Source organism: Rhineura floridana, chromosome 4, assembly GCF_030035675.1.
Source record: "Rhineura floridana isolate rRhiFlo1 chromosome 4, rRhiFlo1.hap2, whole genome shotgun sequence".
Taxonomy (NCBI): Eukaryota; Metazoa; Chordata; class Lepidosauria; order Squamata; family Rhineuridae; genus Rhineura; species Rhineura floridana.
This window is the reverse complement of record NC_084483.1, coordinates 123,824,175-123,842,696: the sequence shown is the minus strand read 5'-3', so window position 1 is coordinate 123,842,696 and position 18,522 is coordinate 123,824,175. Positions and strand designations below refer to the sequence as shown.

General features: G+C 43.0%; 1 protein-coding gene across 6 annotated transcripts in view; it reads right to left on the bottom strand.

The window, feature by feature from the left end:
- MAP3K4 (mitogen-activated protein kinase kinase kinase 4) overlaps positions 1 to 18,522 on the bottom strand; it is a 115,873-nt gene that overhangs the window by 51,660 nt on the left and 45,691 nt on the right. For all 6 annotated transcript variants that reach the window (XM_061624314.1, XM_061624313.1, XM_061624309.1 and 3 more), the window contains exons 2-3: positions 6,670 to 6,860; positions 3,333 to 4,702 (exon numbers count right to left, since the gene is read on the bottom strand). In XM_061624314.1, coding sequence (XP_061480298.1) covers positions 3,333 to 4,702; positions 6,670 to 6,739 — 1,440 coding nt within the window. In that variant the 5' untranslated portion in view covers positions 6,740 to 6,860. The remainder of the gene's footprint in view (positions 1 to 3,332; positions 4,703 to 6,669; positions 6,861 to 18,522) is intronic.

The window sequence follows — 18,522 nt, the reverse complement described above, 5'->3', positions numbered from 1 at the left end:
AAAGTATTTCTGGAATGAATATAGTAAGAAATATACCACTGCTAAAATGTGAATTTCATCCTACTATATACTAAATGAGTCATTAATTTTGACATCTCAATTCGTTAGCATGAACAGAAAAAAAGTGCAGAAAGCCTACACCAATATTTTCTAGAGAAGGGGTGGCTAACCTGTGCCCCCCCCCGATGCTGTTGGAATACAGCTCCCATCATTCCTGACCATTGACCATGTTAGCTGGGGCTGACTGGAGTCCAACGTCATCATCAGAGCCACCCCTGCTCCAGAAAAAGATGTTGGCATAAGACGTTTACCTAGAGTAGATTCTTCAATTAAACAGTTCTTTTAAATGGCAGATTGTGAAAATAATGAACATTTTTTCATCTTAACCCTAGACTTAGAAGTGTTATTTTGAAAAATGGATTCAAACAATTCTTTTTGAAACCTCACTGTTCTTCACACCCCAAGTTCCAAAATAAGGTTTAGATGGGTTTCTTGTCCCATACAATTTAATTTCACAAGACTGTTATGACTCTTTATAAAAACAGCAAAAAATATGAAAGTCTATAAATAATTTGAAATTGTATAATGGATAGTTAATACAACCACAATGCTCATCTCTCCACATTCGCATTTTCAAAATCTAAATTGCAGAAAAACACATCACAAAAGGAAACACTTTCTTAATGAGAGATCATTTTGTTCATGGAATATGTTGCACAGAAAAGTAGCAGAACCTTTCTTGGACCATTTTAGAAAGAGGTTATGGAAGATAGAAATAGCAAATCCTGTCTCAGGGCACAGATCAGTCTTGATGTGCCTTCTAATATCATTCTATTATCTCAATATTTTTAAACTGATTTGAAACTACACTGTAGTTATTAACATTTGCCGCCCTGGGCTCCTACTGGGAGGCAGGGCAGGATAAATAAAATAAATAATAAAGTAAAATGCAATTTTATATACAAAGCACAATAAAGCATCAAAACCTCATGTATATTTACAATACCATACCAATGAATGTTTTACTGTATAAATTAATATATTCAAACTCTTGTTTTATCATAAAAGAAAAAAAAATATCACAACTTTTATCTTCTTGGGACTTAAAATATTCCCAGAACATACATTTGTATTTGAGTCCCCCACTCCCGGCCACAGACACTGAGGAACACAGACATTCTGGTGTAATTTAAAAGATACTTCAGTAGTCATAGAAGAGATTAAATGCATGGGAAGGGCAGTGTGATAGTGATTAGATGAATTGCCAAACATTTTGCCTGTGGGCACAACTGCAAACCAGAGAAACTGCTATGAGCACCATATGCATGCTGCTTCTCTCCCATCCCCAGCAATAATCTCCCCCCAAATGGCCTCTACGCCAACAACAGGCTTGAACAAAAGCCTTCTGATAGCTAGAGAAGACTTCTTTCAGTGGAGGGAGGGGCAGGGGAATGGGACCCTGTAGGTGCCTGGAAAGGCCTCTGAGGGTACCTGTGGGTGCCATACTGTCAACCCATGGTACAGTATTGGATTAGAAATGGGGGAACCCAAATTCAAATCTCTACTCAGCAATGAAACTCTTGGCTTGGTGGCACTGGGCTGATCATCATATCTCAGCCCAATCCACCTCACAGAAATGTTAAGGATAATTATGTTTTGGGGGAGGAGAACTAAGCACACTACACTGAGCTCCTTAGAAGGACGGCAGAATCCACACAAATCTTCTGCTTCTTCATTACTCTCAGCAGATATAATCCACTCAAAAAGGTGGTCCTCCTCCGGGGTTGATGTAAGTAAAAGACAGCACAGTCAAGTCAGTGGACAGTGAGAGTTACCTTATTTGAATAGTTCGGAAATATACCTGCTTATAACTAACTAACTTTACTAGCTTATCAGCTGCCATCCGAGATGGTGGTCAGAGATGGTAGTCAGGGATGGAGCTTAGAGATGGAGCTCAGACAGCTGTGACACCAGGATATAACCTTGAACACTCCTATAAGAGGAGGAAAGTTTAGACAGTGACCTATCAATGCTTCTTAGCACTGGTCGAAAAGAGCTGTTACTGTCGAAGTCTGCCTCCCACAAGGGTGAGATGATTCCATTTCTTTCTGGATAATAGAAACGTACTGACATGGATATGTAACTTGTTTGATGCTGATTCCTTGCAATTTAACTTGTATAATTCTAATGTATAAGACTGAACTAACAGAACATTATACTTTGAGATATTTTAACATACTGCAATGTATACTGATGGTGATATGTAAGTTTGAGCTATAAGCCTGATATTTGACTTTTGATCATAACGGACTCTACCTATTTGGCTCAGGCCTATACTGAAGATGTATCCATATGGATGTCACATATCTACCCATGTTGTAGTGCACTGTAATTTGGTTCTGACTCGGTGGCTAAGGCCACTGTGTACATTACAAGTAAAGATGTTTAATGTTTCAATAACAAATATTGTAAGAATTATAAAGACAATCTGCTGTTGAACTCCCATTTGTTTTCCTGAAATCTCCCAAGCCCCAAGAAGTCTTGGGTGGGAGCTCCAACCTCAGACTGCCTGTTCAGATGACTGCTCGTGGAAACTTAGCTGAACACAATGTCTGACATATAAGGACTCTAAATAACCAACAGGCAATAAAGAGAATGTAAGAACCCTCAATCCTATGCACTCATAAGAAATAGACCATCTTGTTTCACTTGGAATCTGTTCAGTTCCCAAATTCCAAAATATGGATTTGCAAGTATACAGTACGCTCTAGTAGAGAGACTCCCATGAGAGCTTTAGTTCCCCCAAACTTCACAAATACTGGTAAGTTTGCTTCTTCATTTCTGTGGGACTGGATCCTTAACTCTGCAGTATATCAACTCTTCAGAAATGAAAATCACCAAACTGTAAGGCAATTTACTATAGAACACATAGCATCCCATTTCCAGAATCTCCTTGTGAATGTAAAGCCAGTAACAACTACAGTCCAAACAAGGAGGGAATGGGAGGAAGGCAAAGTGAAGATCTAGAGGTGGACAGCTGGAAAAAGAATCAGCTGCAAGTAGACATTCAGGGATCAGCTCTTCAAGGATCCAACATGGTGCCAGGCCACATGTAACTAACATAGGAGTTTCACATTATTATTTTTTTATATGCTCTGCTTCTTCGTTAACACGTTGCAGTGATTAAGATGACTCATTAACAAGATACTGCATATCACAAAACAACTATGTATATATATTGTACAGAAGAATTATTTCTGAAGAGAAAATTGGAACATAGGAATGGTTGCTAGAAAAATTTTTTACCAACCCACCCACCTCCTAAAACCTACCTCCAACTGCTGATCACTCTTTATCAATGCCATTCGGGCCCTTTGCAAGGAGCCATGCATTAACTTGTGAAGTCTTAAAATTAGCTTTCGCAACCCCATTTGTTTCAGTGCTTTATCTACAAATGGCCTATAAATAGAGGTCAAACAGTGTCTGCTGCAGCCAACCTCACCGCTGCACTCCGTAACAGCCCAACAAGTTGATTCATCCTCAGATTCAAGCCTGTCAAGCTTCCTTGACAAATGGTCCTGTGCCTGAAAGTCAAAATTTGACTTACTGGCAAAATTATTCTGGATGGCTTGTCTGAGTTCCTCCACACTCTCCTGAGAGATTTGTTCTTCATCTTCACTTTCCTCTGTGCACGCCCCTGAGGTTTCCCTATCATCATCCTCATCCTCTGGATCATTTTCCCTGAATGGACGAGGCGAAGGGATTTCAAACACTGGCCAGCCAATGTCAGAGAGATCCTTGATGCCCAAAACAGTTCCCATAATCCTCAGTTTCTGGTTTAAGTCTTTTGTAATGTTTAACCAAAGACAGAGTGCCTGCACCCTGTCCTGAAAATCCCTTGCAGCATACTTTTCATAGTCACTTTGAAGGGCCTTCAGAGATGGATAAAGTGCTTCTACGTATTCTAGCAGCTCCATTATCCGCTTTACCTGTTCAAAGGAGACCCGCTGGCGATGGAGGTGTTCATGGTAGCTAGAGTAGCCCATAGAACTAGCTCCATGGGCTGCTTTACACTGTCCTCCTGATGTACCATTAAGACTAGTGCCATTTCCTACACAGGAGAGTTTCCCATAGTTCACCTTGAAAGTAAGGATTTCAACAATAATTTCTGGGATGGCCTGACGGGCTGTGTACAAATAGAAGTCTTGGTCATTAATAGTCCGGCCCGCATGCCAAGCTTGCAGTTCAAGCCAAATCAGTTCATTGGATCGGTTTAACTCAACGGAGGAAGTGCTCTCCTGCCCTTTCTGCTCTTTGTCCTTTTTCTTGGAAACTGAGGTAAGCTTTAACAAAAGGCGCAGAGTTTCAAAGAACTTTAAGCGATCCGCTGGGTAATCAGTACGAGAAGTCTGGCGTGTAGTTTTGGCTATAGGCACGGGTACAGATACTGGAGGCTTAGCATTGCTGCAGCCAAGGCTGAGGTAAGGCTTATTGAGATCAACATCTGGAATTGACTTTTTTGGCAAGGACCCACTAACCGAGTCCAACATGAATGAGCACTGTACATTTTTCTTGTGATCCCTCTCAGTTGTCCTTAGGGTGGCTCTGATCTTTTTCCCCTGCTTATAGCTGTGCTCTTCTGTGTTCTCAATGGTTTTGACATTGTCTTTGTTAGACGGCTGGTTTGGCGAGCTCATCTTCTCTGCAAATTATAAAACAAAGTGTTTTTTGAACCATAAGAGTTTACTTTTTAAAAATGCACTTATACCACATTTTCTTTATTCAAATCATATGAGTCCCATTCTAACTGCAACATGCTGAACACACGATACATATACTTAAAAGTTCATATTCACAACAGACCCTTAAAAGTATTTAAACAGTTCAGAAATCAACACAAGTGGCATTCGAATATTGTGCTCATGTGTTTTCAAGTTCATTGTCATAAACAACATATTAAAACAGTGGTTAGCCAGCTAGTCTTTAGTAGTAGCCACAGATAAAGTGACAGAACGCTCATGGCGGCTACAGGTATGGCAGCAGCATAGTCATATGCTATATAATTAAAACAGAACACATTGATGCCTCAGGAGCTGCATTATGAAGTTCTCACCAGCTGCATCTGTGAAACTAATTTATTAAGTTCCAATTACCATACAACTACCCTCTAAATTAACTTTTGCTTTCATTTACAGCTCTTTGTGCGTAAAAATACGGATAACATAGCAAAGGTGCTTCATTTAGTTATCACAAATTATTTGTGTAGGTTTTTTGTCTCTTAGGCTTTTCCTAGGTGTTCTATTTAAACTACAACTCAAAAATTCATATTTTATTGAATAGTCATGAATTATTTAATAGTAATAACTGATAACCACAGAAGAAAATCCTGGAACACATTTCAGTCTCCATTCAACACAATGCTGAGTCACTTTGCAACTAAAGGTAGACATAATAATACTATGGAGCTTTTAAAATAATAGGTTTAACTTCAAAACGTGCTAATGGAAACATTCTGTTGTACTCATTGTAATTATAAGAACTGACTTCTCATTATAACTATCTCTTTTGCTGCACATGGCAGCCAGAATGAGTGACAAGGTAGAAATCCCAAGAACATGTCTAAATGGAACAGAGAAGAAGGATTTTGTTCTCCCCACCCCCCCACCCCAGCTCACCTCCAATTAGGTCTAATTTACCCAATCCAACACTAACAAGTTTCAAAAAAAGAAAAATGTTGTATGGAGAGAGTTATTTTAGCAATCCTTTTTACAAACTATCAACTTATGCAAGGGGGGGATATAACTGTAATAGGCCCACTGCCTTCTCACAGGCATCACTAGGCTTCAAGGGATAGAGGAAATTGCTGTAACAGTTTTTCCATCCCATAATATTGCTATAATGTTCTGGAGAGTTTTCAGTGTAGAATGAGCTCCCCCTCCTTCCTCCTACTTTTCAGTATCCTGAATCTTCTGTACTCCAGGGATTGCTGAGGAAGCTGTTGTCACGAAACACCAAGTCTATGCTTATGCATTAATGCCTTTTGCATAAATGTACATGTTGTACCTGAACCACTAACCACTTTAACAGAGGGTGGGGAACTCTCTCTGTTCCTGTTATGTGAAATAAAAAGGAACTAAGTGATTTATGTGCAATCTAGCTGGACAGCAGGTTTAGCATAGTAGCTCAGAGACAGAGCTACAAATCAGAAATCCAAGTTCAAATCTCGCCTCTGTTATGAGCTCACTAGGTGGCCTTAGCAAGCCTCTCTCTCAGCCTCAGATCCCCTTCTGCAACACAGGCATAATAATACTGACCTACTCTAATTGGTTGTATTAACAATTACAAGGTCATGTAAAGTATTGTAAACACTCTGCACCACTTTATAAATGTTACAACTATTACAATGATGGAACAGACCATTACCAGGATTATGGACAGAGAAAGGGCCATCGCATAGTGAATGGCAGGCAGGAGATTTCAAGTCAATCCACGGTATCCCCAGTTACATAGTTCAGGAAAGAGGTGACAAGAAAACCCTTTCTATGCATAAAGAGCACTGAAGAGGCACCACGAGTCACAGTAGACAATATAGATCAACCTTCACCAACCTGGTGCCCTCCAGATATTTTGGACTACAACTCCTATCAGTCCAGCATACCTCACACATACCTTTCAAAGCAGACCGGCTGGTAGGTCTCCCAATGTTATTTTTCAGGTGCTTAGTTGACAAGCGCTTCATCTGCCGTGGTGTGCTAGGAGGAGAGGTTCCATAGAACGTTTCAGCATTTGTTTCATCAGATAGATCCTCAAGATCAGATTCAAAGATCTTGCAAGTGACATCTTCAGACTTACACTCTTGCCTAAGGAAAAAGGAATCATGATATAGAGGTCAGTTTAGAAAAGGAAACCCATTAACATGTCTCCACCCTAACACTGTGAACTTTCTGTACTCTTGCCACTCCCATGTGACATCCAGCAACTCTCCCAACAATGCAGGTTTTTTTCTCCATCTTCTAGCAGGACGCAGCTTTTCTGTCTTTGGTTGGAAAAGGTGATGACATTTGAAAACTTCCCCCACCACTTGCCAGCACACAAAAAGCTAGAAGTGGTAATATTCCTAGAACTACATGGAACGTTACCATATATACTCTTGTATCCATGAAGTAATAAACAACACAGGTTTTTGTAGCCCAAAACAAACAAGAACGAGGATTAGAATTACATTATATATCTAGAAACATGTGTAAGGACATTTAAACATAGTTTCTTTTGTGCCTATACCAACGTGCATACACACTGCATACTGTTTTGGACAAATATTTATTATCCAGCAATATAAGCAAACGCAAACTCCTCCACCTATATGGCAGATACCAGCTCAAGGCCCAGCACACAAACCTTCAGTGTTTTAATATTTTGTTTCATTACTTTGAAAGTTCACTGTGAAGCAGACAGAGGCAAGGCAAGATGCTTCGGAAAAAACAGAATGTTTGGAATGAGGCTTTATGTAGAAGTTTGATAACCGTCTGGAAACTTCAGTAACTCCCAAATTAGGGTTGCAAGGTTTTTAACTGGGACTGGATGTTCTAAACACATTATGCCACTTGCTTTGTAGCTATATTGGCTTCCAGTCCTTTTCCAAAGTGCTGGTTTTAACCTTAAAAGACCTAAATAGTTTGAAGCCAGGTTACATGAGGGGTCTCCTTCTTACGCCTTGAGGCCATTGTCAGAGGCCTGTCTCTGAGTGCCAACATCAAATCAGCTCTGGCAGGAGAGAACCTTCTTTGTGTGCTAGTAGACTGGCTGTAGAATGCTGTCCTCGCCGTGTCTCCTGGTCTTATTTGTATTCTTTTTGGCCCCCAGCCTTTTTTCTCCCCCATGCTGTTTAGGGGACTTTTAGGGGCTTTTTAATGGATTTTGAGATTTTGCCTTTTTAAAGGTTTTAAATCCTTCCTGTGTTTAATTTTATTGCTTAATCTGTGCTGTGCTTTATATTGTAACAGTTTTTACTGTATTTTAACCATTTCTAAATATGCAGCCCAAACTACTTTGGTTATGAAATGGCATAGAAATACTATAAATAGATAAATAAATCATATTTCACTGTGAGGCAACAGAGGTTTGCTAATCCATATGCCTAACCAACTTGTTCCTAGCTACAGTCTCTAACAATTTGTCCGAAATCACTTATATGTTCACTTCTCCAAATTAAATTCCAGCCCCGTTATAGCCTTGCATCAATTACGCTTTTACCAGAGAGTCAGCCCTGCCATTTCACATTTAAGTTCCAAAATGACAGAATACTATCCAGAATTCAGATTTTTAGCTTGCTCTGTAAACAGGTTCTACACAGTTTCACTTTTCTCATGCTGCATTTGATTCAGCACTCTCAGAGAATAGCTTAGAAGTGAGTCACTTCCTAGCATCATTAAGAATTTAAACCAAAGTAAATAATTTGGTTGCATGGCAATATTGTATATTAAGTTTAATTGTCTCTCTGATACCTCAGTGTTCGAATAACTCTCTCAATACTCTGGCAGGCTTCCAGCTACTCATGCACATTCAAAAATACCTAGTTTCTTTTGGAACTTTAGCTAGTTGATCCTCACTTCCTTTTTGGCCCAGCTTTTAACATTTATTTACTTAGAAGAATAGTTTAAATCAACACAAGACATTGGGAAAGCTACCTGTAATAGCTGCATTATGTATCTCTGGTATACACCAGAGATTACAGTTCTCACTGCCCTGTCACTGTGGGCTACCAGCTCAGCTGCAACAATTTCAGCAAGGACAGCAGAAGCTGATATGTGGATGGAGCAGCAAACTATTCCTTTACTGCACTTGTTGTGGCTGCAAGACCAGAGAACCCACGTATTTGGTTACAACCCCAGAGTACTTTACGCCACAACTGAACCAAAAGATGCAAGAGGGATCCATGAAGCTACTGAACAGCAGTGCAGCATCAGCACCAGGTTAACAGCCATAGCTAGGATAATGGCAGTTTTTTTAAAAAAAAAAAAAACAGCTTCCACTGCTACACCATGCTAGCTTCTCCTTCGAGTTTAAATTTTGGATAGGTGCAGAATTTTCCAAGAGACAAAAAATATGAATTAGATATAAAAAGGACAAGAGGGCAGCTGAGTAAAGGCCACACAACAAGATGGAGACCTTTCACTAAAATTAGGTAGGGCATTCTTTCAATAAAACTATCAGCTCTAGTTAACCAACTTACCAGGTGCCGTAGGCTTAGAGGAAGGCAATGGTAAACCACCTCTGAGTACCTCTTACCACGAAAACCCTATGAATATATCCCAAAGATTCATAGGGTCACCATAAGTCGTAATCAACTTGAAGGCATGTAACAACAACAAAGTTAACCGACTGAGCATTCCTCTACAGATCTTTAAGACATCTATGCCATCTTGAAGACAAGACTTATGCAACAATTTTTCTAACGAAAGATAAAAGAAGATATACCAAACAGATGTGGATAATTCAAAGAAGCCTAAGGTCAAATGTTTGCAGAGTATTTAGATGAGAAGCATTTATTAGATTTTAAGTGGTAAATGATTCAGTACAGTATGTTTCTCTTCTGCAAAAACAAGAAATTGTTTTAAATATCACCAACACATAATTTGCAAAATACCACTGCTGACATTTAAAATATTATTCAGTCCAAGCCAAGAGAAATGGATAAAATGGATAAAAGAGCAAGTGCTATTTTATGTCTGAGAAAAAATGAACTGACTTGTAATGTCACCATCTGTCAGGCTAATGAGGGTGGAATAATCCTCTCCATGATAAAGTCAGCTCAAAAGCTGTAAGAATGTAGAAGTGCAGAGTGTATTTACAACCTAGAAACAAGCTACTCTAAAAAAATATAAAGGTGACAGCTCTAAAGGAAATAGTAATTACCTCGAAAACGGAAAGTGACACTCAGCAAATTAATTTTCACTTCAAATCTGGCTGCTCAACACAGTGGGTTCAAAAAGGAAAAAGGAATCAGGTGATTACCAATGTTAAAGACCAGCGCTGTAAGGTTTACTCCCTACATAATTACATTATAATTAGGCATGACAATAGTCTGAACTTGAAAATAGCCCCTCCATATAACACCATTTGTTTATTGCCTCTTTCTTTCCCCTAGTCTTCTTTAAAGGATCTTTTATAGGATGAGCAGAGTTGGAGATGGACGTTTGGATACCCAAATGAGATAAAAAAGGAACACAAACTCTTGCAAAACAGATGCAAGCTGGCAATAAAGCAATTTTTTTTTTGCATGGGGGGACTGAGGCCATGATTACTAAAACCATTAAGACCAACTTAACAATAAACATTTCCTTAAATACATCAGAAACATGAAACCTCCCAGATAAGCAACTGGGACTGTAAGATGACAAGGCAATGAAAAGGATGACAGAAAAACTGCAGAGAAGGTAAACTAATTCTTTGCATCTCTCTTCACTACGAAAGTTGTAAGAAAGTTGCCCATGATTGAGCAGATGTTATCAGGGAGGAAATGTGAACCGCTGAGTAAAATGGAGGCGACAAGAAGATAAAGTTCTAGGGTTCATCAACAAATTAAAAATTATATTACCATATCTAGACAGCATCTACTCCAAGAGAACTCAAATGTTAAATGGCTGATCTAATAACACTATTTATTTAAAATATTTATAGCCCACCTTCATCAGGGCAAGGTACAGCACAAAATATCCAACATATAAACAACTGAACAAACTCATCAAAACAAGTACAGGCAGCTACAATAATCAAGTTAAGAACACTTAAAATGCCAGGTAAGCAAATAAAACTTTAATGGCATCAAAATGATACCAATGTTAGTGCCTATCTTGCTTGTAAGAGGAGGGAATTCCACAAGTAAGGCACCACTATGGACAAAGCTCTATCACACGTCATCACACAGTGATCTTTCCCTGACAGTGGAACACAGAGAAGAGCCTTCTCTAAAGATCTTAAGGCAAGGACAGGCTGAAATAGGGAGAGAGGCTCCTTCAGGTACAAATAGGCAGCCCGTGTAATTCCTTCAGAACCAGTGTCATACAATTCCATCCGGCTTTTCATAACAGGTTAAAGTCATGACAGCTGCATTCTGCAGTACCTGAAGCTTCCAAGTTGAATTCAAGGGCAGCCCCACATACAGTATGTTACAGTAATCAAAACAGGAGGTTACCAGAGCTCGAGTTACTGTGAACAGACTGTCCCTGTCCAGGAACAGTCATAGCTGGCAAATAGCAGAAAGTGGAAAAAGGCATTCCATGCTACCAAGGCCTCTAGTGACAATGCTAGATCCAAGAGTACTCCCCAATGGAAACTCCATATTAGGCTGCACACCTAATATGTAGTGCGCTGCCAAAATCAGGAAATTGCAGGCCAACTATCTTTTCTGGGTAAGCAATTAGAAAACATGATAAAAGATAAAATGATCAACCATATAGAAGAACAAACCTTGTTAAAGAAGAATCAGCATGGCTTGTACAAATTAAATGTTAGCAAGGCAGGATTTACAGGTTTGTATACCTTTTATCAATTTACACTATTTTATTTATTTATTTATTTATTTTATTTATCCGCCCATAGCGAATAGCTCTCTGGGCGGTGAACAGCAGAGTTAAAATACAAAGTTACAATAAAACATACAAGGTCACAACAAGGTAGAGTAAAAAACATTGAATATAAAACATGAACGTTAAAATGCCTGGGAGTATAACCAGGTCTTAACCTGGCGCCTAAAAGAAAATACCGTAGATTAGATTTTTCTAATCTAGAGTCCCAAATATCACAGATAAAGTGTTGTAGAAACTTGAGAATTCTGAAGACCTTTATCAAAAGCACCTTTTCCAGACTGATACCCTTTTTTCAGACAGAGCGATAGAAATGAATACATATTTCCATAAATTATACAGCCATTAGAGTAGCTGCATACTATAGCCAGCATGGAGTGGCCCCTTATAAGCAACCATGTTTGACCTTTCACCAAAAAACAAGTAGTGACCTGCCTGAGCAAGGCAGAATTGCCAGAGTTGTGGCACCAGCATCAGAAAGCGAATTAATATAACAAATAAAATTCTGAACCTCTCTTTAGGCAATGTGAATATTTTATAAAACAATGGGAGAAACTATATTTATCCTTTTTAGAAAGAATTTGTATGGTGAAAATGGTACTATTCCCAAAAATAAACTTCTTAGTTCAGATTCTAACAAAGAAAATAACAAATCAAAAAATATGAAAGTGGCAACACTTTGTTTTAAAGTATATTTGGTAGAGAAATAAGCCAAGAATTACAGCAAAGGTTCTATACGACTATCAGTTCCAAATCTGAGTTTATACTATGTAACTGTTGTGACCCAAGTTGGGAGACGAGACATCGATGAGGGCAGTACCAACTTTGAGGACTGGGGAGACGAGCTGAGGGAGGGGTCCAGCAGTGAGGAGAGCTCACAGCATGCCGAGACCCCTGGCCCTGTCAATTCAACTCCCCTGATCCTGGCCACCCTGCTGGAGCAGCACTGTCAGAGACTGATCCATTAGACATGCCCCCCTTGCCCGCACCAGAGGTGCCGCCTTGTCAACCTGACATTACGTAGCTGAGCACCCCACAGCTTCCCACGCCTGAGCAGACAGATAACCCCCACCAGTCAGAGGGGGAAGCTGAGATCCAGCCCCCATCACCCCATGCTTGGAGGCTTCAGAGGCACAAAGTTCAACACATGGAGTTGAGGAGGAGCCATCATTTACGCACAAAAGCCAAGCGTGAAGTGGACTCAGGGGAGGGGTTAGTTGCTGAGTCAACGCCTGAGAGCTGTGAAGACATGCTTAGTCAGTGTTAGTTCAGGGTAAAAGTTCCTAGAAAGCACAGAGAGGTTAATGAACCATAAAGCTTTTCATGTATCTATCACTTTAATAAAAAGAGAGAAAATCACAAGCGCAACTGTGACCAAGTCTTTTGACTTTGGGTAGTACAGTTTGACTCAGCCACCACCTCCTCCAACCAACACCCCCATGACAGAAAGAATGGAAGCGAGCAGCAGAGCAGGGGAGAACATTCACAGAGCCACCGAAGTGCAAAGCCTCAGAACTTCAAGCCAAGAGTCAAGACTTGCGCCTCCAGAAGACCCAGTTAGTGACCCAGGGGATCCCCACACAGTAGGCACACGGGCCCATCCCACCTGCACCAGCACCCCGAATCAAGTCTCCGGTGGGAATGCCCACCCGCTACAGTGGGAAGCTGGAGCAATTTGCCACATTCATAGCCCAGTGTGAGCTTTACATACAAGTGCAACAGTCAGAATTCCTTAATGTCGATGTGAAGATGGCATTCATCATCAGCCTCTTAGAAGGGGAGGCTGTGCCACCCCTCTGTTACTTCACAACAACCCAGTCTTGACCCGGTACACTGCTTTCATAGACACCATGGCCGAGATCTTTCGGGACCCCCAGAGGAGAGAGACTATATCCCGCCAACTGGAAAACCTACGGCAGGGAAAGAACTCTGTGGGGACATATACAAATACCTTTTGTATCCTGGCCCAGGAGATGGACTTTAACGACTTTGGGTTAATGTTCTTGTATTGCAATGGACTCAATTCAGAAGTACTGGATGAGTTGGCACGTGCCCAGCAGCCAAGTACTTTCTCAGAGCTGGTCCAGCTGTGCCTACAGAGAGACAGTTGGCTAGAGGGGCAGTGCCAGGAGCACAAAGAGGAGACAGTGTGCTCCTTACCTCCTCTGTCACTCTTCTGCATTCCCCCTGGTGTGGGAACCTTGGCACTGTCAGGGGTGGAACCCATGCAGATTGGGGGTGGGTGCCCATGTCTGATGGAGGCAGAGAAGTAGAAGCGACGGAAGGGGGAGCTGTGCCTAGATTACAGGAAGGCTGGACACCTGGCCAAGGCGTGTCCCTCTAAGTCAGAAAAGGCTCCAGTGCAGGAAAACTACAAATCCCAGCCCTTGTAGAGGTCTACGAGCTGGGATTGACTGTAAGCCAGCAACCTCAAGATAAGCCTCTCCTGCCAAAGTCTGCATTACACTTGCCTGCAGGGCAAGAAGTCCAGGTGATTGCGATGGTGGATTCTGGCACATCCAGCAACTTTATGGACTGGACTTTGCCAAAAGGCACAATGTGCCAGTCACTGAGCTCAAGTCGCCACTGTCCATGGAGACCATAGACAGCCGGCCACTGAAGTCAGGGGTTGTTGCCAGGGCCACTATCCTGCTGAGGGTGGAGATGCTGGGCAAAGTGGAAAGGATGTCCTTCTATCTAACAGCCTTCCCCCACTTCCCTGTGGCGCTGGGCATGACCTGGCTGGCACAGCATGATCCAGTCATCTATTGGAAGGAGTCTACCATGACATTTCAACTGGACTACTGTGAACAGCACTGCCAGCCCCCTGAAAAATCCATCTCTATAATGCTGGCAGCTATATCCCCGCCCGAGGAGACACATCTTCCTGTAAAGTACAACGATTTTAAAGACGTGTTTGACAAAAAAGGTGACATGCTGCCCCCCATCGTCTTTAAGACTGCGCTATAGACTTAATGCCAAGGGCTAGCATTCCTTTGGGGCGCATCTACTGCCAGTCAGAGCCGGCTGGTGGTGCCGAGAGAGTTCCTAGACACTAATTTACAGAGAGGGTTCATACGGCCATCCAAATCCCCTGCAGGAGCCCCGTTGCTGTTTGTTAAGAAGAATGGGGAGTTACGTCCTTGCCATTATTATAGGGAGCTAAACCACATTACCATCCCCAGCAGCTACCCTCTGCCTCTCATTAACGAGATGTTAGAGTGTCTATGTTCGGCTAAAATCTACACCAAGCTGGATTTATGCAGAGCGTACAATCTAATCAGAATCAGGGAGGGGGATAAGTGGAAAACTGCTTTCAAGACCCGCTATGGACACTTGAACTATCTGATCATGCCATTCAGGTTGTCGAACATGCCAATTGTCTTCCAAAATTTCATGAATGATATTTTCCGGGACTACCTAGACCACTTCATCATAGTCTATTTGGATGACATCCTTATTTACTCAAACTCTCCCAAACAACATGAGGCGCATATGAAGGTGGGGTTACAGAGACTGAGAGAGCACCACTTGTACACCAAGCTGGAAAAATGTGGTTTTGACTTGACCACCCTGGATTTCCTGGGTTACTGCATCTCTCCCACAGGAGTCGAGATGGCCCAGAGAAAGTGCACTGCGTGCTCTCTTGGCACCCCTCCCCTCAAAACCAAGAAGGACCTACAGCGTTTTCTGGGATTTGCTATTACCAGCGCTTCATCGCAGCCTTCTCAAACCTGACCACCCCCCCTTACTGACTGTCTGAAAGGCTCTGGACCCTTTCTTTGGTCCAAAGTGGCTCAACAAGCATTTGAGGAGCTGAAGCAGCTGTTTTCCTCAGAGCCCATACTCCAGCATGCAGACCCCCTGCAACCTTTTGTTGTGGAAAGTGATGCGTTGGACGTAGCCATCAGAGTGGTGTTATTACAGCCAGCCAAAAGGGGGGGGCTTACGACCCTGCACTTACTTCTCCAGAAAGCTGTCAAGTGCTGAGAGGAACTACATGGTTTGGGAGAAAGAACTACTGGCCATACGTGATGCATTTGAGACCTGGCATCATCTGTTGGAAGGGGCGTGGCATGAAGTGGAAGTTCGTACTGACCACCGAAACCTAGAGAGCCTAAAGACAGCTCAAAAACTGAATCAGCAGCAAGTGCGGTCGGTGAAGCTCTTCACCAGATTCTACTTCCACGTTAACTACATTCCCCAGACACAGAACCGCCAGGCTGATGCCTTCTCACGCAAGCCACAGTACAAGGACACCCAGCCAACAACACTACATCACATCATCCCTTTAGAAAAAACGGTCACTGCCAGCTGCCCTGACCCTTGGTTCGAGGATTTATGGAGAGCCCAAGATCAAGACCCTTTTGCTCAGTAGCGGGTGTGAGAATTGGAGCAACCATCATATGTCTGTGCTCCTGGATTCTCTCGAAGAAGAGGGATGCTCTATAACTATGAGACCCTATATGTGCCTCCAGGAGAGTTGGTAGCCAAAGTCCTCCGCCAATGTCATGATACCCCCACTGCAGGTCATTTTGAGATTTTTAAAACCTTGCAGGCTGTCACGAGAGACTTTTGGTGACCAAAGGTTAAACATGACGTAAAGAGGTATGTTTAATCCTGCCCAATGTGAATGAGGGCAAAACACATCTCAGCACGACCTGCGGGTTTGCTGGAGCCTCTTCCCACCCCTGAGAGACCCTGGTGAATGGTGACTCTGGGCTTCATCACAGACCTACCTGCTTCTCAAGGGAAGACAACTGTTTTGGTAGTTGTAGATGCTTTCAGTAAAATAGCTCACTTCATCTCCTGTGCTGGGCTGCCAACTGCCCGAGAGACTGCCCAACTATTTGTAGAGCACATTTTTTGGCTACACAGACTGCCCATCAGTTTGATTTCAGACCAGCAAACCCAGTTTACAGCTCCATTCTAGCACACGTGCTGGCAATTGCTGCAGAGTGAGCTAAGGCTGTCGTCTGCACACCACCTCGACAGATGGACAGATAGAGAAAGTGAACACTACCTTGGAACAGTATCTCAGCTGCTATGTAAACTACCAGCAAGACAACTGGGTGTCCTTATTGCCCCTGGATGAGTTTGCCTACAATAATTCTGTGCACGCCTCTACTCAGCAGACATTGTTCTTTGCCAACTTTGGATAACACTCGCACACTTTTGCCACCCCCAGCTCTAATCCGGCCATCCTAGTGGCAGCAGAATTTGTGCAAGAATTGCAGGCAATGCAGCAGGCGAAAGCTGACTACAAATGGATGGCAGACTAACACCGCCAGCCTGGCCCCGAGATACAGGTTGGTGACAAAGTGTGGCTTTCCACATGGTATTTGCTCACACCAGTTCCCAGCCAAAACCTAGAGGCTTGGAGGCTGGAAGCCTTCGAAGTGGAGGCTCAGATTAACCCGGTGGGATTTCATCTACGTCTCCGCGCTTCTTTAAAGATCCATCCTGTCTTCCATTACTCCCTGTTAACCCCAGAGAAGCCACCAGACCCCCATCGAGCACCTATTCTAATCAATGGACAGGAGGAGTTAGAAGTGGAGCAGATGCTGACCTCCTACTAGTGCCGTGGAAAGTTGCAGTACCTGATCCATTGGATGGGGTTCGGTCCAGAGGAAAGATTGTGGGAGGCGGTGACTGATGTTCGTGTGCAGGATTTGGTGAGAGAGTTCCATGAAACTTACCCGGACAAGCCCAAACCCCTGGGGTGGGGTGGAAATCGGCATAGGAGGGGGGATGATGTTGTGACCCAGGTTGGGAGAGGAGTTATCGTTGAGGGAGATACTGACTTTGAGGACTGGGGCGGTGAGCTGAGGGAGAGGTTGAACAGTGAGGAGAGCTCACAGCACGCCCAGACCCCTGGCCCTGGCCCTGTCAATTCACCTCCCCCCCCTGATCCTGGCCCCCATGCTGAAGCGCAATCTAAACTGTCAGAGACTGTTCTGTCAGAGACTGCTCCATTAGACACACACCCTCGCCCACACCAGTGGTGCCCCCTTGTCAACCTGATGTTCCCCAGCTCGAGTGCCCCACAGCTTCCCATGCTTGAGCAGATAGATAGCTTCCACCAGTCAGAAGTGACTGCAACTGAGTCTTTCAACTTCAGGCAGGACAGTAACAAACTGTATAAACTCTTTACTAGATTAGATATTAGATCCAAAATCTTCAATATCACAGTCTGAGACAGAGCTCTTAAAATCTCTGCTGCACAAAATATGCTGGGGAGACAGATGTCATGGCCCCGTCAGAGGACTCCTCAGTTGAGGACGACTCGGGAGTAACAGCAGCAGACCCAGGAGCAGCAGACTCAGAAGGAGACATGGAGGAGCCTCCTGAGAATCCAGTTCCTTCTGCCCCTCAGCTGCAGAGCACCCCAGATACAGCAGAGGCCCTGCAGCCAGACACAGACAGTGCACAGGATACTCCCCCCTCACCTGCAGAACGTAGACAGCAGAAGGTCAGGCAGAAGAGGGGCAGGCCTGTCTCCTTAAGGGCCAAACACTGAGGGCTCACACCTGCTGTCAACCCTGCTCTTTATAAGGCACACCTTGGCTGCAGCTTGTTGCTGACTGCAACGTCAGGCGTGGCTTGTGTGTTCCTAGTTTCCTTGCAACCTCTTTTGGACTGACCCCTTGGCACTTGATCCCGGACCTCTACTGACCTCGCTTCTGGACTCCTGACTCGGCAAGTACGCTTCGGACAGGCCTGGCCCTTATCAGATCCCCTCCTCCTAGACCTGGCAGATTTACGGCCAGACTGCCGGCTAAGGACTTTGCTTCCCTGCCAACCACCCAGGAATTTCCAGCCCCCAACGGCACTGCTGACGCAGTGTAGAGCTGACAACAGAACTGATAACTCAAAATTAATAAAAACTATTTTTAAAATTTCAAACTGTCAAAGATGCGGGACTGTAATAAGCAGT